Raw genomic sequence first — 23,344 nt, 5'->3', positions numbered from 1 at the left:
TGGAGTTCTGGGAACACCTCCGGAACCTTTAGAATATGGAGGCTGGGGATTCTTAACACCGCCCCTTTTAGCCAAATCCATAAAGATCACAGCCCAGACTCACCTGACCACAAAGAAGCAATAAAAGAAGGATTATGTGGATTACATAAAGGTAAATTGGTGGGGTGACACAATGGGCCTGATTTGTTAAAGCTCTCAAAGGCTGGAGAGGATACACTTCCATCAGTGAAGTGGATCTGGTCCAGGATTGAAAACATTTGCTAACTTAAAAGAAACCCATTCCAGGTTTGCTGGATGACCCAGCTTTACTGATGAAAGTGTACATCTTCTCCAGATTTGGAGAGCTTTCATAAACCAGGCCCAACCTGTTTGGGAATTGTTTTTCCCATTTCTTTAACAGTACAAATAATTATATATGATGTTGGTTTATTAAAATTTACTTTTCGCTATTTGTCTCTTTCCCAACCAATCCCTGCTGTCAGCATCTATAATATTTTCTAGTAGTCACACAACCACTACACCCACAGAGTGGTCAGTTCTGTCCTGAGTGTACCTGTTGTCTCTCCTTCACCTATCCTATACTATTGTGTCACGTTCTTCTTGATAAATACATTCTATGATTCACACAGCTTTCTAATTATATTCAAATGGAAAATACATGTGAATTCTGGGTGAAGATATGTGAATCTTGCATGAAAACATTTACAAATATATAACATTCAAAAAGAAAAAAAGTAGCACGTCAGAACAAGTGCCTTCTAATAATATGTCACAGTACAAAGAAAACAACAAACACACTGGCTGTACATGCATGGCATAAATCTTTTATGACATATAAAAATAGAATGATTCTCTCTGTGTTACATAATAAAACACAGACCACACTTCAAATAATTCTTCATAGCAATATTTAAAAATATAGCAGTATTTAGAAAATAGTGAACAGCAATATAAACTTACATAGAGTGCATAAAAGCCTTTGTATGGTGTATATACAATGTAATAAACAGCGCCCCCTGTAGTTCAAGACCCTGTATTACTCTGCCTGAAATGACACTGGACACAGATCTGAATAAGACCTACAGAAGATTGTTGTGATTAGGTCCCCTATATACCAGGAGTGGCAATGTAAGGTAGGAGTGGGTCTGTTGTCCACCATATTCCTTTAGCTTATTTTTATTATAAAAAACATCTTGGCAGCTCAGTCTGCTCTTGCTATTGGCCGCAGCTCGGTTCCATCTTCTCCATTCTGCACCGGCCTGTTCTTTATTGCTTCTGGGTCGCAGCTACTTTGATGTATTAATTTCTGTAAGAAACAATTTTCAAGGTCAATTAGAAATAAACTACAAAGTCATAAGGGTATAGTAAATATGATTGAAGTGGGGTTAGGGTTACCTCCAATGGGTAAGGACAAACTTGGGCGGTGGCTCCTAATCTAAGGAGCCTGGATTTATTCAGGAAGGTGGTTTGTCACTGAATGTAAAGGTAGAGACCAAGTTCATTGTGGGTGCATCTCATCACTACAGAATGGTAGACTATCCACTGGCTGGGGACTGATCTGTAAGGGCATTACCAAGAACCAAGATGAGGGCTATAGGGCTCTGTAAATCAGGCAGGGGGTACAAAAAAGAAGATGACCTTATTGGGCCTTTCAGTGCAGTAAAAATTCATGTCTTATATGTGTTAAATTTAAATGTAAAATAAAAGTTACCACTTGTCACAGTGCTGGAGTAATAGAAACATTACCATGTATCCCTATTTATTGTACAGCGCTGCATAATATGTTGGCACTATATAAATCCTGTTTATTAATAATATTTATAACCCTGATCAGATATATAATACGTGGCATATAGGAGTCAGCTAATACATTACAGTAGTTTCCAAATCCAGCTGAGCATCAGCACTAAAATTCTCGAATGTTTGTCCATCACCTGTACTTCCTCTTCATAATGACAACGACCACCCACAAAACTAGAAACTTTTGATAAAAAGGTAAAGCTGAACCCCTTCATGCAGTTGTACAAGGAGCTTCTTTCCTGTACTGAAAAAGCTCCCTCTGTCTACATTTCAAACCATGACCTTATGTGCAATAGAAGCTGCAGCAAGTCATGGCATACGCACGGCTGACAGCCGAGGAAGGCTTCTAAATAAACCAGTGGTGTCCAATTTTACTGGGAATCCTCTTTAATCACTTAGAATGTAAGCTCCTTTGGTGCTATATAAATAATGTTTTTTTATTATTATTAATAATAATAATAATATTAATAATAACTAAATACATTCTTTAGTGATGGGAATCTCTTTGGGAAAGCTGACTTACTAGTATGCATACATTGTAGCCTCCCCCAGTGGGAAATAAGTATTGAACACGTCAATGTTTTTCTCAGTAAATATATTTTACTAATTGGGCTATTGAAGTGACATTTATACGAGATATCGCAACAAATACATCCATAAATTAAGTTATATGTAATAAAGTGGAATGGCACAAGTGGAAGACTGTGACGAATCCATGATCCAATTTCTATAGCAAGAAGGGGGCTTCACATTTAAATCAACATTCAACCTATCCCCCTCATGTCCATGTTTTGAATGGATTTTGAAATCCCCTTTTGGGGAAAAAGGGCAAAAACGTCACAATGATTGAAATGATAAAGTATATGGGAGCAAGAGAGAAGGGGCTATGCTGGGGTATTCTACCAAAGTGAAGGTGACTTTTAAGTATCAGTGAATAGAGTTGCAGTGATAATTTCTTACCATCAATTCCTGATCCATGAAGTAGGGTTTTTCGGATGATCCATCATTGGTCTCGATGTCTATGGCATAACACAGGAGCAGACTATGTACAACACTTTCAAACAAAGATAAGAAACTGTGGGCAACCAGGTAAGCAAAGAACGCCACTAACAGCAGCGGGATGACCCAGACATGCAGTAATCGGTGGTAATTAAAAGCCATAAGTCCTCCAAATACTGTGAAACACACAACAAAGATCTGAGGAGATAAAAATAAACGTCACCTTTCATGCATAGATTAGCCAGACATTTTTGTTTCTGTACATTTAGGAATTGCTGATTTAAGTTACTGCACTTCAAGCTGAACTCTAGGCAGATCTGTAATCATAAATACACCATTACTGGAGTACCTGGCATCAGCTCTTTTTAGCCCCTGTACACATGGGCTGGTATATGAGAAAATGTATCTCGTGCTGGCAAGAAGCATACTGTGAAAGAGAAAGCAACCTGAGAAAAAGGTCATCATTATGCTGCTTCTCTTTTTATTGTATAGTCACAGGAAAGGGGGGCTCCAGGTTCTCTTAAGATGTTATCAGAACAGGTTCATTTGTTAAAACATTTTCCCCATAATCTGGTTTTGTCGCCACCAAAACATTGTGGAATTCCCATCACTTTCAGCACCGCAGCCCGGGACCAATAGAAAGTGTGGGATCTCCCAAACTGGGTGCCTTTACCTGCAAATTTTTTTGAGACACGGTCTCTTTAAAAAAAGCCATGCACAAAGCAGACTCAGCTCCATATAACACCCAGGTTTCCATCATTTATTTTAAATTACTCTGCATGTATAACGTCTATTACAAAAACCTGTAGCAGACTGCAGAAAAGGTTATCTGGGGCTTCCGGATTATTTTTGGCAACAAATACAAAAAGCTGAACAGGACCAATATTTTGGGGCACTGTAGCAGGTGTGAACGCAATCTGTCTTAGTAAAAAAAAATCTTTATACATCATCACTGTCTCTGCATGGCCTGGCTGAATACACACCCCCACCCCACATTCCATACCTTGTCGGTGGTAATTACCCGCGTTTTAGACACATGGCCTTCCCATAGTCTACACTACATTATTATTATTATTATTATTATTGTTATTATTATTAATAAACTATTTATTTATACATTATGGGCACTGCACTTTCTGTTGGTGAAACCATAAACAGGTAACAGCCATTCCCATTAACAATGCACCAAGACAGACGTTATAGTCTGTATGGCAGCTCTCTCTTCACCACCTCTCTTTTCTGTGCTCCCTGGCCAGGATTTTACACATGATAGACTGCGGGCAGTGGATAGTCCTCACAGTAAAATGCATTTTAGAAACAATGGCCTTGATGAATATATATATATTTATATATACACATACACTCACATACACAATACAGCCTGTATCCATCAAATGTTCGTTCATCGCGCATGCTCAGAACATGCACGATCACTGAACGACCGTACACACGTTCGACGGCGTCGTTGGTTACTTTTTTTACAAACAATTTTTGGCCAATCGGTTGTTCGTCGTTCGTTCGTCGTTCATTTCCAACGATAAAAATTGGACGTGTGTACGCAGCTTAAGATTTGAACTTTGAACCCAATCAAATTTCATCTTTGCCTTTCTATATGAATACACATCAGTGACCAATATCTCTGCTGCCGTAAGCAAATATTTTAATACAGATATTCCCAAAAACTGCAAAAATTTAGGTTGAGGGTATGAACCACTGACGTTAATCAGCATTAAGCTTTCATTTTAGGTTTTCATAACTACACCGTGAAAGCTGAAGTCTTAAAGGTTAGTGGTCCCCAACCCCCAGTCCATGGCCCACTAGTGAAGACAAGGAACACTCCAGGTGGCCACGGCTCTGGCCACTGCACACCCCAGCAGGGTCAGAAGAAGGACCAAAAGGTTGGGACCATTGTTATGGGTTCCTAAAGGGGATGTACACTTACAGATCCTTTATTATATTAGCATTCTCCCAAATAATTTATTACACCTTTCATTTATTACTAAACTTTGATAAAACTCATATATGTTACCTTTCCAAGGAAGACAAGGAACACTCCAGAACATTTCAGTGATGAGACGCAGGGGGGAGTTTTCGCCATAAGACTGTAGGCTTCCTTGGCAGAGGTACAGAATGGCGTTCCATTAATTACTGTCGCTGTGTATGCATTCTAGAAGTTGAGGAGATGAAGAGGGATTAGTTGAAAGTGAAATTTTCTCAAACAGTGAACATAAACAGAGGAGTTTTGTTTGTGTAACCCTTGTCTGCTTTCTTGTGCCATAATTATATGCTTTTAGGAACGTACCACTAACCTCATCAAGTTTATACTGCTGTGCTTTGAGTTTATATTTAGAATTTAATGAACTGCTATTACAGCGTATTATTATTACGGGGGAGAAATACCGCATGCAATCAGGAAAGGAGTTTTACCTAATGGCAGCAATGTGAACAGACGTCATGCTGACTACCTGGAGGTCAGTAAAGAGTACATTTAGCCTGGAAGTAATTATTAATATTATTAATGTATAAAGCTGAACTTCAGTCTGTCCTACAGAGGTATATGGGCTTCTCTCCTGTTCTGATATTCCTTACTCTGATTTTACTGCCCATATATGAACTCCTCAAACTGTACATTAGAAGAAAGTCAGATGGAAGCCTCCTTATTTCCTGGCTGGTGGACATCCAGCAACACTTAGTCCTCATTTTTTGTATCCTGGATAATATTATATTTTATTTATTTCCTCTTTTAAATTAGACTGCTTAGTAAAATCCTTTACCAGCATTTTAAAGCATAATGTATGATGTCCATTAATAGCACAAGTTTGCAAAATTATCATTAGCAGGTCTTAAAAGACTGCTAAACGTTTTACCAACACCACAAACTTTGTGTAACATAAGTTTCTGATCACATGTATTTACTCCGGTTCCTGTAACATTTTATATATTCCTATAGGCTAGCATCATCATTGTGGGTCACTGTCACTATACCTTTGTTTCCTAAAAATAGAAATAAGGGTTACAAATCAACCATTGGTAGAATATCATCTATTTTCTATATAGCAACCAACCGGAGGCGACACGTTCAAGCTATCATGAATAGCTATCATGAATAGAATGAATGTAAAACTGCATATGGCCAGCATAGCAACCAACGTTCTGCACCAATTTCCTAACACAGGCTGTTTATCTGAGCCCTTAAAATCTGGCACTCTGGGGCAATGATATCACCTTACAGTTTATTTATTTTAGTCAATATTTATCGGAGACATCAATAAAACATGTGACAAAATCCTTCATGAGTTACTAATGCTGTCATATAAATATTTACACATTAAAAGGTTGAAAATCATATTATATTCTGTCTTTTATTGAAGCTGGCTGGCTCAGCTGTTCCAATGGCAAAATGTTCAGTGCCTGGCAATTACCAGAAACATAAACCTTGCTTTGAAGAGGGTAAAATTTGTATCTACCAGAGAAACCAGACCACAAAATCTCATGTTACAGAGTAACTGAGGGGAATTTAGGACACTTTATGGAGCTTACTAATCAATGCATGCCACACATCTATCTCATCCTTTCAATAATAACTACTGTACAATCCAAAGACATTATAATTACTATAAAAATTAGGTGGGAGAACAAATGAAGTACAGAAGTCACCTTGTTAAAAAGGCCCTACTTTTCTCCTCCATGAAAAAAGTTCTTTCTGACAGAGCCATGAACTTTCAGTGTGCGCTACATAGAAAAGAAAGACTGATAATACAGACATGATTATGGTTTCAGTCCAGTGTCAACAGTAAACACTTCACAAATGTAAGCAAAGAGGACAAGGCTACGTGCTGTTGATTGATCCTTCCAGTGCTCCTTCTTCCTGTGTAAATTGATATACGCTGGCTGTAGTACTGATACATTTAATACTTGTATAGAAAAGTAAAATACTTTCTGGAAGCAGTGACTAAAGTCCCACTTTGCAAATCCAGGATTTATACAGGAGGTTATTAACAAAGGGACAGGCAATGCCCGTTCTGCAATAAATATTGTTACCTGCCTGATCACTATCCGGCTGTCAAGTTTTGCTGAGCTGCACATGAACAGCTTAGTGTTACTTGCCAGGGATACGCAGCATCTCTAGATTACGTTGTGTGGTTCAGGACTGAATGAACTCCTTGACATCTGCATAGGAGTTATGTCATCCCAGCCTGGCCAATCAAGATGGCCCTAGATTGGCGTATGGATGAAATGGGGACAGGTGAATATAGTTGGGTTTAGTTCTGATTTAATAATGTCTTCTTATAGGGTCTGTTTGCATGTATTTGTCTGTAAACCCTGTTGTAATCCCACTGATAATGGATATAGCCTGAACCTGTGCTGAAAGAAGTTTGTAACATGCCATTGCAGACCTCTGAAAATGCTAGTTGGTGAGCTCCTATTCTGATCCACACTCGTCAGGCTGTTATGGAATGCCTTTGTTAAACAATCAGGGCTGACAATTTGTAGTCAAATCATTTCCACAATTTTATGGGCAATCGTATACCCAGGGGTAATGAGTAGCTTCCCAAACTTGTCCTGTCCCCAAACAACCCTAACATAAATAAAGTAAATATACCACGGTTGCTCTCAATTCCAGTTAGAATTTTCTCTTGGTAAATAGTATTCTGAAGTTAACCAACTCCCAAACCATTCAGTATAGGCCTAGTACCTATTGGAGCTGTGAGAGCAACACTGGGACATTGCCATACAATTGCTGCCTATGTAAAAATATTGAAACATTTACAACTCCTTCTTCAAGCACACTACTGAAATACACATTTCTGATACCAAAACTTTGATAATCCATTAGGGTACCTGCTGTGTTACATGTACGCAAACGTCTCTTTGTTGCTCCCCTTTAGTGTGCTATATATACCAGGTATACCAAGTATTTTTTTGTACCTGTTGAATATTTATTGAGATAAAATTCATAGAAGTTAAGAAAATAAAGAAATTAAGAAAATTCGCCATGAAATGGCTGCATTTGTTGGATGGACTTAGAATGTCCTCTGGCCGCCCCTGAAATGTGTATTGGGAAAAGGCATTGCATAATGGGCATGGTTGGCATTGTGTGCTATTTTCTGGGTTTTTTGCTCCTCAAGAACAACTAAGTCCATGTTTTTTCCATGTTTTTTCTGATATAAAGAAGGTCACTCCTATTGACCCCCTTTACTCCCACTGACATCTAACATGAATGCCTAAAGTTCTCTATTTGCTCCAATGATAACTAATGTCCAGGAGCTGAAATGACATTCATTGGCTTCCAAAAGGGCCTAATGTATGCCATTTTTAGGTGTCTACTTAACTAAGGGCAATCAATGTTCTTGAACTTTAAGATAATTATGATTAACCCCCCCCCCCTCTGCTATTTTAATTGGCAACTCAATATTGCAGGGCTGGAAATCAAAATAAAAGATAATAGAAAGGATAGTCAGTGTACTCATGTTATGCTAAATTATTTACAATAGTCTGATAATATATTATTATTATTATATTATTACATTTGTTGGTACTTAAAAATACATACAAACAAGTTTAAAAATAGGTTATATACCACAGTACTGCAGTGTAGGATAAATATCATTTATCTACTGAGTGACCTGCCCAGGGACAATTTTATTCATTAGTAGCAGATACCTGAAGACAGACACTTTATAATATGGGTTTCCAGATATTTTGGCATTTTTACATTAGAATTCCACCCCTGTATCTCTCTAACAGACATTTGTGATTTGTTGCTTCTTGGCTGAAATAAGCTAAAAAGTCTGAATTGTTTAGGAGGAGTAGGTGTTATTACAAACTGTTTTCAGGTTTTAAAAAGCCACAAGTCACCCTTCTATGTCATATTTCTTTGGTTGAGTATAATTTAGGCCTGCATTAAATATTTCTTGTACTGTTAGAAGTATTGTATGTCAGAATTTCTGTACGGGGCTGGCAGTAACTGGAGGCTACATGCCATTTCTTGCAATTTCCTAGAATCAGTTAACATTCTTGAAAAAAGAACATGATGATCAGCCTTGAAGAAATAATGTCCCCATGTATTTATGTGATATTAAGCAGACAATTCCAGAAATATATCTCTACAATAATTCCATATAGAATGAAATAAAAATGAAAGATTGTAGAATGTGCTTAGCTGTGCTAATAATTCAGAACACCTTTTTCACTTGGATACTTAATGGGTATATTGGTTTTGTATATATTTTTCAAATATATTAATATTATGTAAACAAAAATGATGTGTTTGTTTTTCTCTTTTTAGCACTGCTCTCATTTTCACAGCTTTGTTGAAATAAAATGCTTTTACAGAGCTAAGAAGCTCATGTCTAATAAGACAAAAGAATCTCATCCTTTCACAGATCAGTCCAAAGCTTCAATTAATTTGGTCCTTTCACCACATTTTTAACATCAAACAGTGGCTAACCTTTCATATAATGTAAGTATGTGTTTTTTTATTTTTTGTTTAACATTTTTTATAACCTTTTTTTGGGGAGGACCCCATCTTTACCGCAGCAGTAAAGACTGAAGGGGAAACCCGCAGCCTCCTCAGATACATACGTCATATATCCCAGGAGGTTGTTAGCGGTTCCTGCGCATGCCCGGGTGGGATCATCATCTAATTCCAGCACTGGCTACTGAGACAGCAGGCTTATATCCACTGACAGCACCCCAGCATTCTGCTGCCTGACCGCAGCCCTTACAAGCCAGCAATGACAGCAGATCTTTGTGCTCAGAGGTCACATTAAATCATACCTAAATTCAGAATTTTCTTTACATAAAAAGGTAGACAATCCCTAATTTAAATTAAACATTTTGTTTGTTTGTGTTTTTTTTTTAAACGTGCAACACCCTTTTTTAAAAAAAAAAAAATAAAAAAAAGAAGGATTCAGCACTACCCCTTTAATTCCTCGGCAATCAGGAATTAATGGGAGTGCAGAGCCTCTCGGGATACCTACATCACGCATCCCAGGACGCTCTTGGCTGCTCCTTCTGCCCACACCGAACAAAATTGCCATTCTTTCGCATACGCATTGAGATCAGCAATTATTTGCCCAATCTATGTCACCCAATCCCGCACCTGTGCAATGTGAGATCAGGGACGCAGGAGGAAGAGAGAAGAAGATGTCGGCACCTGGTGCTCCCTCTGCGCTGGGTTGAAGACGCAAGACCCAAACAAAGAAACCTCTCGACGGATAGAGTGCTCTGTGGGATTGAAGGTGTGATTTCTTTTTGTTTTGGGTTTACTTCCACTTTAGGTAGCACAGCTCATGCTCCCCCTGTCTATTACTTAGGCAAATATTCACTGCAAGTTAATCGGTCTCTGTAAAAATAAGGTAAAAAATTAAAACACAAGCAGCTGAAAGTCACACTTGCAGCCAATATTCAGTGAATGTGACATTCACTGCTTTATAAATATACTGCTTAGTTGTGCCAAATGTTCTTGTACCTGGTATCCATGTACTTTTAATGTATAACTTAAAATATAAAAAATAAATATTAGTATTATTTACCAATCAAGTTATCAATCAAAAAGGAGATGTTTAAAATGCCTTAGTCTTATATCTCCATGGGGTCCATTTATTGATATTTTATCCAAGATTTACCCCCCTCAAATTACACATTTTCACATTGGATTTTATTAGGAAAATGTATGAATTATAAGTAAAAGTTGATTCACACATATTCCATTTGGATTCAATGTGAAAAATGTGTATACATTTTAGGTAAAATAAGGATGAGTCTTTGATGAAAAAATGTAGAAAAAAGACCCCTATTGGTTTTTCCCAATGATTTTCCTATCATTTCTCTTTACTAATAAAGTGTTTGCAATAACATTAAAGCACCGTAGGTAGCAACCTTTGAAATTAAATTTTCATGGGACCTGATCATTTATATTTGTGTTCCAGTGGTAATCAAAATTTGTGAATACTGTGGAATTATTATTTTCTAGCAGAATTTAAATGAATAATCTTATGCAATCCAGATGTCTAAATATGAAAAAAAACTGCGCTGAAATAGTTATTTTGGTTGTATTGTACAATACTTTTCATGGCTGTCAGAAGTAATGAGCAACTTCTGCAGTACCAGAAGGGGAAAAACACATCACATTGCCAAGTATTGATCACAGAGTTCAGCAGCATTCCACACTTCTTTCTTAAACCCGCTCATTATTTGCACGCACTGAACAGAATTACAGTTTAGCAAGACACCATTGTGTGCTTGACATTACCACCGATTAAATGTCAGAAGTTTAGGAAATGCTGAGGCACAGAGCCATGCTTTTCCCTGCATAGCTTTTTCTTTTTTGGACACAACTTGCTGGCCTGGAATAATCATGCCTTTGTGTGACAGATGAATTCAGTGCACAGTTAAAAGACTTGCTGTAACAATATGAGTCACACCAAGAAAATGGTGGCCATGGAAATCAGACTTGAAAAACAACCAATTATTAGAATTACTGCTGGTTCTGAAGGTAAGATTCTGATTAACACTTCACATTATACAAAAATGTTTATTTTACAAGCCATAAAAATGGAAAGTTTCACATTCATATCTGCAGACAGAGAAGTATGAATCCTTTGTAGTCCATTTAGAGAAATAGTTTCATTAGGCAACCAATGAATATAATGACATCTGCACACCAGCCCCGAAGACAATATAACCCATAGAATCCTGTTCTGTTGTAGCAAACAATACAAAGAAAAAACAAGCAAAGAAAGAACAATTAGAAGGTAGGTAGCTGTGAAACTCAATAGACTGAGAAAGGGATTTTACGATGAGTACAGTAAAATGTAATTTCTTGTTTGTAACTTCAGAAGGCTCCAATAAACGTTGTCTGGTCTCCAGGTTTACCATTTAAAGATTAAACAGCCTAAAGATTTTGAGGCCACAGATTTACAGACTTCAGATACAGATACCTAACAGTGAAAAGTAAAAAGAGACACTCATTGTCTTATGAAAAAGTGTGCCCTCCATAATTACAAACATGGTAACGGAACAGAAAAGAAAATGGCATCATTTAGGTAAGCCATTACAGCTCTCAAAACATCTAGGCAAAGGAGAGCAAACTTCTTAGGGTGTCCCAACTAGACAATAACACAATATTCCTATTAAACAAAAAAACAGTAAAGAGGATTGAGTAGAATCCTGAGTAACTTTCAAGTGGGGGAACAGGAATGATGACTTCATGACTCATTCCAGCTTACACAGACAGAGAATGGTCCATCTGCTGTTGTGTAAAGAAGGAAAATGAGCAAGGCAAAAAAAACAAGCATGGGGAAGAAGGCAAAAACTCTATGTATAGCATCTGGACACCCAGCATCAGTTTTGCGAGCTCCCAAAATGTGGAAAAAGTCATTAGGTGTCCCTTGATAGAACTAGTGAGGGCAAACCTTGTGGAAGCAGGTTGGGACCTTTTCTCTGCCATGGTCTTTTAGATCCTCATGAGGTGGCTGGCACCAGTCGTGTTGCAATAGACAAAAAGAATACCCCAAAACCCCAGGAAACTTACTAGCCAAATGAACAGAACTTTGAGACAGAAGGTGCATGGAGACACATACCTGTGTGACCAAGTCACTGCAAACCACAATAGAGAGTGTGCAGAAAACTCTGTTGTATGCCCTATACTTGCCAGGAAAAACAGGAGGGAGAGCTGAAGATGTGTCCCCTAGCAAAGGTACAGGAATGGAGTACAGGAAATAGGAGGCTCGTAAAGAGAAGACACAGACATATGTTATACAAACTGAATAGAGAGATATGAAATGGAAGAGAGAGGGAGAGAAGATGAGCAGCCATGTCTGTGTTCCCTAACACTCCATCTGGAGCAATGGGAAAGGTTGCAACAACTATTAGAAATGATGAAGGCCCCCGATTTAAAGATGAGTAACAATAAAAATTAGTAGTAAAAAAAGAGTTTAAGGTTGATTATTTATGCTTATTATGTATGCTTGTGTATTTAAATTTTTTTATCTATGTCTGTTGCTCTTATACAATTTTTGTTTTTTACATTTTCACATCTTTAAGTAAAGAAGACCTTTCACTTACACTTCCTTGAAAATGGCCATATAAATGTGAAAAATAGTTTTTAGCCACATAACCATAACAGCTGCACACAGTGCATTCCTATGCAACCCAAAGCAAAGTACACTGTGCTTCCCAGGCACCGCTTCCAGCCTTTGTTCCCAAGTGAGTGTTTGGAAACTGGGTCAGGGTAAAGCACTGCCACATCTCTGGTAATGTCAGACTGACCTCAGAGAATCACCAGGTATATCAGCCTAACCTTGGAACAGGGTCCTGAGAATTGGAACCCAGACAGAAATGCCACTGCACTCCTTGCAGAACTGTCACAGAGAGAAGACAAGCATACTGAACAGGGAAAACCCAGAAAGTATGTTGACTGGAGAGACTTCCAAGTTACCCAGTTCTACAGGAAACAAAATTTTAACCAGAGTTCAAATACATTTTAATGAGATTGCAACAATGAAGTACTCAATATAATGAGGTTCTTGTTTTTTGTAATACCAATATTCAAATATTTCCTTATGAATTTCATTATTACGCAGTATTTATATAGTGCCAACATCTTACACAGTGCTGTACAAGTCCATTTTCATGTCACTACCTGTCCCTCAAAGGGGCTTACAATCTACTGTTCCTACCATAGTCATTTTTCTTTATTACAGTCTAAGGTCAATTTTTTTGGGGAAGCCAATTAACTTCACTATATGTTTTTCGATTGTGGGAGGAAACCAGAGTACCCAGAGGAAACCCACACAAACACGAGGAGAACCTACAAAAACCATGCAGATAGTGCCCTGGTTGAGATTCGAACCTGGGACCTAGTGCTGCAAAGGCTGGAGTGCTAACTACTGAGCCACCAATGTTTTAGTTCTAATAATGAAAGAATGAAAGAATGAACTCAGTGCCAGACAAAAGAATGAAAACTCCCTTTATGTGTTTATTTTAGATTCTGCAGAAAGAAAAATACATTTTACTTCCTGCTTTTAAAAAAATCCCTTTGCCAAAATCACCTCACAGGAAGAACTTTTAAATTCTCAAAAATGTGTCTACTTTGTTCTATTATTTTGTTGAGGGTAAGGAAAGGGTTAGAACCTCTATTAGCAAACCTGCCTCTCCAATGGCTTTTTTTTCATTCTCTTCTGTGAATTCTGTATCTTATCCTGATACACATAGGAGCTCATTTTTAACTGATCAGCTCTTTGTAGTACTCCACTGCACTCAGCACATAACAGCCTGCCAATTCCTAAAGGTTCCCAAGCCCTAAATTTCCTCTGATCAAAGGAGCAGAGAGTTCGGTGAATGAAAAAAAAACATACATAAGACTTTGACATGTGTCATGGCCAGGCCCTCCATCTGCTTTTTTATCTTTCTCAAAACCTTTATTCAGTTTTGTTGTTCTTCCCCAGCTTACTCTGTTACCTACAGAAGCAATACAACACAATACTCAGCAATACTCCTGCGGCTTGCTGCCGACGCTTGGCCTATTGTATGCTTCCACCATCAATCAATCCCATTTCCAATATGGTAAATCAGCAACCAGTACTTTTGATAACAGTGATTTTATGCATTGCAATTCTATTGAAAATCTCCATTCGTCCAGCATTCTAATAAAACCCTTTGATTTAATCAACACCTGTCTCTGTCATCTGGATGTGCTTACTTAATATCAACATAACCTTATTTATCTAATGCCCCCATACCTCAATTAAGAGTATTCACAAGTGCAATAACCCTAAGTTTCCTGTTCAAATGCCATACCCACTCCTTGCTCTATGTTGCTAATAATACTATATTACCATATATAACATCTGTCTCATATCTTATTGGAATAATTGGGCCTGGAAATCCTTCAGATGTTTTTATCAACTTCACATTACAGTGATTATATAGATCTCTAAATTTCAAGTTAGGACCTCAATCCCAACCCTCCCCTGAAGAAGCCTAAAAGCGAAATGCATAGGGAATTTGAGACCTTTCCAAAAAACCATGTTGATATGATATTTGAAAGGTAAATGTACTCACAGGGAAAAGATTCTTGTATATCACAATCATTAGATAATAAAAACAAAAATATCAACATTTTTTTCAAAATCATGCCTACATAAGCCTATCTCTCGACCCTATCCTATAAATACAACACAGTACATTAGAGATACAAGTGTACATAAGTCCTTAAACACTGTTTTGAATAGTAGCTGCATGTCAGGTAGACAGATGTGGGTGTGGGTCTCATAACAAATATCTGTATACACAAGCTCTGCAGTACACGGTCCATTTAGCTAATACACAAATGTCTTGTTACATGTTCAACCATGCTGAGCCAACAGGACAGCAGTAAACATGCTCTGCATACACATGGACAGCATTAAATATTTACTCTATTAGCTTCAGCAAGCCAACGCACATCCTAATAATGACATTTGTCATAATATTTCCATCGAAACCTAATGACAGAAAATTATTCCACTCCAATGATCACTAAGGCACTGCAAATCAACACCTCTGTCAGCAGAACCATACATTCCAGTTGAAGACGGCAAGGCAGATTTCCAAATATAAACTAGTCATTTGTGCATGACAATTAAATATGAAACTCCCAGTACTAATATGAATACAGAATGTTCACAATCCTAATATACAACCACACTTATTTTGAAGGTGCACCATGCTGAGTACAACGAAAACAATATTTCACTGTGTTCCTGAACAATGCATGCAGGAGATGAGAGAGCAGAGCTAATAAACAAGAATTGGAAATATATTAGCTCAGTGGTATTTGCAAAGCATAAACTTGCTATTTTAAAATTATATCTCAAATTTACTATTAATTAATATCTAAAAAAAAACTGCAACTGGCAGACAGGCGTGTGGTGTTCTCGCCATATTGTGAATTGGAGAAGTGTGGATCAGACTAATTCCCGCCCTATGGCAAATGGGCATTGTAAATGCAAATGTGGTAACTATAAAATTGGTGATCAGGCTGAAAATTTATGATCTTTTCAGATAATTCACATTTTTATAAATGGGGTAAACTAAAAAATTGTGTTGTTTGTAAATGTACATAACTACGGTACAAGAAAACAATGTTCAAATGGATGTAGGAACCAGGGCAGCCAGCTGTACAAGATGAATTCCAAAACAAAAAATTAAGCACAATAAAGATTTCTGTGCAAATCATTTCAAAGACTGCTGGCACTTAACAGTCTGAACAGGAGAAGTATGTCCTGGGTATGATGTTCATTTTCCATTTAGAAATTTACTAACATTGCATGTGCTTGCACCAATCTTTTCTGGACTTCTCTGGAGGTGACACCACTTTGAACAGAAGTGCTATGCTATGTGGTTGTATAGTGACCATCTATACAGCAGAAAACGTTGCTGTAGTGTAGGTGGGTATTATTCACATTTAGGCCTTGTCCACTTTGGCTTTAAACACCCATTTCAAGGGTGTGTTTTTGAAGGCTCTGAAGTTCATTTCACTGTTTCTTTGCATCACTTTATTTTCTCGGTGTCACGTTGCCCCGTGTCAAAGCCATGTTTTTCTATGTTAATTTATGTGTTCTAAAATTAAAGCAAAGCAATGCCAAAGCATGCCGAGTTTTCCTAAAAGCCTCAAAGCTTGTCGACTGCCTATAGAACTCTTGACACTGGTTATAATTAAATATTAGGAAACATGTTATACAAACTTATACAAACAATAGAGATCAATATCCAGTCCTTTACATTTCAGGTATAACCAGTTGTATGTTGTGGGTTTTTATGTTGTCACTAAGTAATGTCAAATGTTTATTGATCTGGTAATGAAACATTCAGCAAAGTGCTTCTTACAAGGGTGTGTTTTGTCTTCAATACTTTGTTACACATTATAACCTAAAGCAAACTGTGCACATTAATATTGTGTTGCACAAACTGTTTCCTTTAATTGGTTTGATCAGTAGTAAGCACTGACTGGGATTTTAGTGGTTATACATTAGGTACAGCAAATTGTTGTTTCATTTTGCTTTTATTACATTGCATTTTTTAGAATCTTAGAGATTTTCAAAATTTTTCAGAAAGAACAGTAAAACAGTGACTTGATTGTCCCCTTTAAACAGGACAGAAGCCAGGGTTTGAGGTTTTGTTTCTTTAAAATCTCTCTAAAATTCCAAAGCATTCTTTATATGGCAGCAGTGGCTGTCAGCAAAATGGACCTTACATTTTTACACAAGTTCCATTTTAATCACACCATGCATATTTTGCCCAGACAACACACAGCAAAAATCTTTTCCACCCTGTCCTAATTCTTTACATATTTACTTGATGCCAGGTATTCAGGGAAATAGACAACAAATACTTTACCTGATTCAAGCACCTCAGCCATTTTTCATAACACCAAAAGCAGCCGAAACAGCATTTTGCCGTACACCTGGTGCATGCATTGTCCTGGAAACAAATAAAAAATGACATTTATTTGAACCATTCCATATCGCATCATACAAAAGACACAAATTTTTATGACAAATACTGGTGGGGGGATTTTTAAATCACACCCTTTTCCTGCCATATTGGAACTGTTTTGAAAGTAGACATAATGAACTGAATGTCTTTCCCACCAAGCAGATCAAGCTTTTTTGGAAGGAAAACAACTGGTTCGACAGCTGCAAGAATCTGCAGAGCAGTAACCTCTGTGATCTTGCCAAACAGGAAATAGCTTGCCATCTAATATATGAGAAATTAATATTAGTGCTGACGCTTCATTCACAAGCAGATCACAAGTGATAAAGTAATATATTTTCTAGTAAAACAGGAACACTAGCATTTATATTAGCACAGCGACACTGCCTGCCTGACGAGGTTCTAAAATTTTCCATCTCGTTTCTGAATCTTAGCATCTCAAGTATAACTGCATCCCATACCAGGAGCCCTAACAGCTGAAATCCTATAGTTCCTGTACTTTCTGAAGTGTTCTAAATGGCTCCAAATTTTACAGTGCATTCTGTCCTGTTATTAGTGGATCATATTTGGATAAGCATGAAGGTGGTGGATTGCTGGTTCGTTTATGAACTTTTAATATATAAAAATATAAAACAGAAGAATCTGAATGAGCAGAACTACAGTTATTCTTATTGAAAAAGTGTAAAAAAACAATGGAGATATGATGTATCGCTTTAATATTCTATTTATTTTGCTTATGTTGAGTACTAATCTGGTTTATGTAGGTTGATGTGTAGTGTTTTATGCATCTTACCAGTCCTTATATGAAGAAAACTGCATTATTTTTTTAGGCTTTTTTCCTTCTTGTCAGCACACCTGGTGATCTGTCTCACGTTATCTACAGAGGAGCAGCATAGCCACCCTTGTAGCAGTTTTGATAGACTTTTCATGTTACTAAAAGAATTAAAGCAGAAATAGCCCTTCTATGCTTTACAGCTATGGATGTTGCTAAATAATCTTAATTTAAATTAGCTATAACACCAGCCATTTGAGGGTTTGAAAATTCAATTCAAAGCTGACATAAGCACACTGACATCAGTGTCAGTTATCACCAAAGGAAAAATTTCAATGCAACTGCTTTAGGGAACAGTTTAATTAATGGGCTTCATTTCACTGCAAAGCACAGAAACAGCGAACATTTTTGGGCAGTTATAGCAACAGTTTTTTCTTTTGGAATTTATTTAAATTGATCATTGTAAGCAACTCTGTCAGTTGTCTCAACCCTGCAACTGTTACATCTGCTGGACAGCTTGGTCAAATAAAGAAAAAATAACAAACTTAAAGACAGGATTAACAGATAGTAAAGCTAAGTTACAGAGGGGTTGCTTTGTCAATGCTGGTGATAGACTGTATCATGTCATTTGGTGCGATGTGATCTGTATTACATGTAATAAAATAAACATGACTTAGCAGCAGTCAAGCTTCTACAAAGGGATAAATTGTCAATATGTTGTAAGTTATGCATGATTAAAATACAGTTCGACAATCAAAAATCTGGCCATCGATAGTCCGGTCTTTTCAGTTTCGCATTTTCAATACAGGGAATGCAGTACACTGTTTGGCTAATAATGTTTTGCTGGCGCTGTTCTGCAGAAACAGCTGTTAGGTCTTGCTTGCTAAACTAAATACACATTGAGACGTCCCTGCTCCCTGGAACTGTGCCAGATGTCCGTGGTGCTGCGAGAGGAAGGCTGGTATGTGTGTGGAGGTAAGTATAACTTTTAAAAATCCCGAATTTTCAAGAATCCGGCACACCTCAGGTCCAGAGGTTGCTGGATTTTTGATTGTCAACCTGTAATAAAGGACTATATTCTCAAGCTTGCAAATAGTTGGAGAAGGTAAAGTGAGAATCTAATTGTTTGCTATAGGGAAATGAAGGCCTTTTGGTGAGAAGTGAACGGTATGGATCCAGTTTGGAAAGATCTATATAGGAATGATTTCCACAGCACAGATAAATTATAAGGATGGTAATGGAAAACGTTTATTTCTGCAAATGATCTGGCTGCTTTGTATGGCCAGGATGGGATTTTCCCCTCTGTAAGGCAATATTCGGCACTGTTGCCCTGGTATAGGCCATTTGCCTTCCTCTAGACCAGTGGTCCCCAACCTCCGGGCCGCAAACCGGAGCTGGTCCGTGGCTGGTGAGTTGGGGGCCGCAAATGACAGGAAGCAGAAGTGCCGGCAGCCCTTCTGACACTGCTCTTAAGCTAGTGACAGCAGGAGGACAATCAGCGGGATTGTGGGCAGCTCTGCTCACACTGCTTACAATGGAGCTGCTGAGAATGGCAGAGCAATGAATGTAAGACTTACACTTCTCTGCCATTCCCAGCAGTTCTGACAGCACCTGACAGCACACCAACTCTCTTACACTACCCTGCTATTCTCAGCTAGTGTGCTGACAGAAGGCCGAGCTGCTGAGAATTGCACAGTAGAGCAAGCTGTACATAGTATATGTAAAGAAACATGTATATATATATACATATACTGGCCCGTGGCAACATTCTATTCTGTTACCGGGCCCTGCTTTCAGAAAGGTTGGGAACCACTGGTCTAGACCACTTCTGGAATTTAATAGCACCTAAACTTGAATGATTTGTCATTTTCATCCTATTTATCTATGTGACCATGTCTTTCTTGAGCCTGTATCTAACGGGATAATTCCTATTACAGCATGGTTGACATTTTCCTGTTCTGCAGAAATGAATCCCAGATTATTACATTTCCTGTATAATGATGCCCTTATCGCTATACATAATATAATATTGTCAACCATAATTTCCTGTGTTGCTGAGTTACTTTCATTTGCAAGGGATTAAATTAACCCTTGCTTCATATTTCCCAATGACTGCCAATGGCATCAGAAAGTCATTTTATTCTGAAACATAGTCCTGTTTTAGTGTTCTACATCTTTGTACACCAACACCAGTCCTCAGCATGTCATACTTTTAGTTAGGACATACTTTTACTTCAAGTACAAAAACATCTGAAAAAAGAAAGTATATAAACAGAAGTGTAGTAGGATGTAGGTGTGTGTGTGTGTGTGTGTGTGGGGGGTGTCAAAGATAATTAGACAGAGATAGAGTTTAGAATTGTATCAAAAATAAGAAAGGAAAAATGAAAAAGTCAAGCTTTAGTTTGCTGACTCATCTGTCATCGCCTAATACATTTTAGTAATTTTGGCAATGTGCAGAGATGCAGAGTGGGTAATTACTGATAATAATGGCAGCCTTTAGATCCTGTACCATCCTTGATTCTCACTGCTTCTAGAACACTACTAGTTGCATCATTTAACTGATACATAATAAATACAAAAGTAATAAAATAGGATGTGTACTGACACAATAAGTTCCTCTCTGCAATGTATAGATCCACTACTAAACATTAGGCAAATAATGCAGTTTTGGTAAACTAGTTCCTATTGTTAAAAAAAAAAAAGTATAGAATTCAGTATGGCAGTTAAAGTAACGTTGAAAAAATGTGCACTCAGAAGGGTAAACCCAGTAAACATTTAGTTGCCAAGGTTTTTGTACCTTGTTAAACACAATAGGCCTGGTTTACTAAAGCTCTCCGTGGCTGGAGAAGATATACTTTCATCAGTGAAGCTGGATGATCGAGCAAACCTGGAAAGGATTTCTTTAAAGTCTTTAGATATTTTTTAGCAAATGTTTTGCTGGATCACCCAGCTTCACAGATGACAGTGTATCCTCTCAAGCCTTGGAGAACTTTAATAAATCAGGCCCAATATGCATATTCTGTCAAAAAAAAGAATGCAATTGAGATAAATCAATTATTAATTTACTTACAATACTGACATTTTAGTGACGGTCTATGCCTAAGGTGAACTTAAGGCTAAATGCACAGCTGAAATGCATACACCGAAATGCTTTTATCTGCCAAAATATTCAATATTTGGTACAGACAGTCTTGTGAAAATTAAATTCCAGGAGGATGACCTGAATTTTTCATATAATTGAGCAATACGATGGGTCACCTGACAACTCTCAGCCAGTGATTTGACAGTGATTAGAACAAGCACACAGTAAATTCCTTTTAGAATTCCATATTTTTATGCATGATTTAGTTTAGTGATTCATCAAACAAGCTTCAAAGTGACCAATCTTTAATATCATTTTAGTCATACTGATCATGTAAAAAAAGGTGTGGGTGGAGTTTGTAAGTAGCTCGGCGTCAGTTAAACTAACATGAGGGGCACAAATTTCCCATAACTCAAAAACTCCTATGATAAAACAACCTATGGAGCAATGCTTCTCATCCCTTTAAACCCTTGAAATAACTTTCAGGTCTTCTGGGGTACCACTGCTATAAATTACTATATTCACAGCTCAAAGTACAATAATGTAGGGGTCAGTGGGACGAATGCCTCTTACATTACTGACCATAGGTGGAAATGTCACCCTTACAGAAAGCCAAAAAGATAATTGGTGTCAGTTAAACTGACCTGAGAGGCACATAATGCTTATTGCTCAAGGAATCCCTAGCAACTTCTGGAGGAACCCTGGTTGAGAAACACTGTGTTATATATATATAAAGGTATACCAAATCAGCTAGCATACTTGGTAGGGGATTATATATTCCAAAAGGGGATCCAATTTTCCTAGTTACATAACAGCCTTTGAAACGCTACCATGACACCACAATTGGACAGTGTTCATATGGTGTTTGCCAGAGCCTTTCCTTTTATAGCACTTAAACTAAAAAAGTTTTATAGTGATAAATATTTACAATAGAGCCGTATGAAGTATTAGAAAGTGTGAATCTTATTTAAGAAACGGAAACAGGGCTGAATGACAAGAAACGCTGGCAGCACAATGTATATACACTCACAGTGGAAAGTATGTTGTGCTCTTTTTTTATTACTACAAAGCCATAAACACTGACGCCAAAAAACATTGGTTTCATAAAAATATTGTTTTATTACTCTGACTAGATTAACTGATCTATCTTTGGAACATATATTATTTGAATGCAAGCCAAATCATTTATATCAAGAGAAAAGCAAGTAGATAAACCAAGTTGAGTAGAGATTAGTGGCACAGCTAAATAATAAAACATGAACGTTTGGCTGCTAAGACATTATCATCACTGTTTTTATTACTGCAGTTGGGGGACATCCTATGCACATCATTCTAGTGTACTTAAAATAAAATAAACTCCATTTCCTGCAGTCTGAAATTCTATTATCACTCCGCAGTCAGGAATACCCAAAGTCACAGAGGAAGTTCCATCCTTCAGACAGAAGTTAAAAAGAATTCTTGTTGCTGTGTTGGATTCCAAAAAAAGCTGGTAAAAGAAAAACAACCTATCTCACGATGGATTTATGCCAACACATAAATCTGGAAAGTGGAGAATAAATATGTACAATCCTAGACATAAGATTTTGGAGCTTAATATGACTGACAGATAAATATAAATTCCAGATTTGATTACACAAAAATAATTTATAGATTTTAAGCCAATCGATATCATTGCACGTCTCTTGGTGAGCATCCACCAAGTCATTATACACTTGGGAAAATTCCTTCATTTTGTTTTCTATATGGTGTAATCTTGAAGCGTGACTTGTAATCGTAGATTGTGTTTTATCCATCATGTCCTGATGCAAAGAGTGCTGAAGAGAAAGGAGCATCTCTTTAAGTGTTGAAGAAGAAATAGTGGTATCATCAGCAGGGAAGAGCTATAAAGCTCTGATCGCTAAAGGCCCAGCCTGCTGGTTCTCATCCCCAGATTGAGTTTCAGAAGATCCGGATCTGTTATCAGTAGGGCTATTCTGTGGCTGGAAAGAGGGTTGCAACGCAATACAGGGGGAAGAGGACTCACTCAGACAGGCAGAAGACTCTCCAGACAATCCTGAGTTGTTATTTATAGGAGATCTCTCTGTCCGTCGGGCCGCAGGAGACGGAGGAGACTCGGTGCCATCATCCGTTTTTCCTTTCTTCTTTTTAGTCATCCTCCAAGTGGGTAGGAAGGTTGAGGAGTCGAGGTAACACACTGTGGATGATAGTCG

At 37.6% G+C, this 23,344-nt stretch overlaps 1 protein-coding gene across 1 annotated transcript in view; it reads right to left on the bottom strand.

Moving 5' to 3' along the window:
• Positions 1–802: 802 nt before the first annotated feature.
• SLC44A3 (solute carrier family 44 member 3) overlaps positions 803–23,344 on the bottom strand; it is a 49,608-nt gene continuing 27,066 nt past the window's right edge. The window contains exons 13-16 of the mRNA XM_072419830.1: positions 17,185–17,268; positions 4,829–4,966; positions 2,761–2,997; positions 803–1,306 (exon numbers count right to left, since the gene is read on the bottom strand). Of these exons, the coding sequence (XP_072275931.1) occupies positions 1,202–1,306; positions 2,761–2,997; positions 4,829–4,966; positions 17,185–17,268 (564 nt within the window). The 3' untranslated portion in view covers positions 803–1,201. The remainder of the gene's footprint in view (positions 1,307–2,760; positions 2,998–4,828; positions 4,967–17,184; positions 17,269–23,344) is intronic.

This window comes from Pyxicephalus adspersus, chromosome 8 (genome assembly GCF_032062135.1).
Source record: "Pyxicephalus adspersus chromosome 8, UCB_Pads_2.0, whole genome shotgun sequence".
Classification (NCBI taxonomy): Eukaryota; Metazoa; Chordata; class Amphibia; order Anura; family Pyxicephalidae; genus Pyxicephalus; species Pyxicephalus adspersus.
Note: the sequence above shows the minus strand (reverse complement) of the source record. Positions and strands in the feature narration are given on the sequence as shown.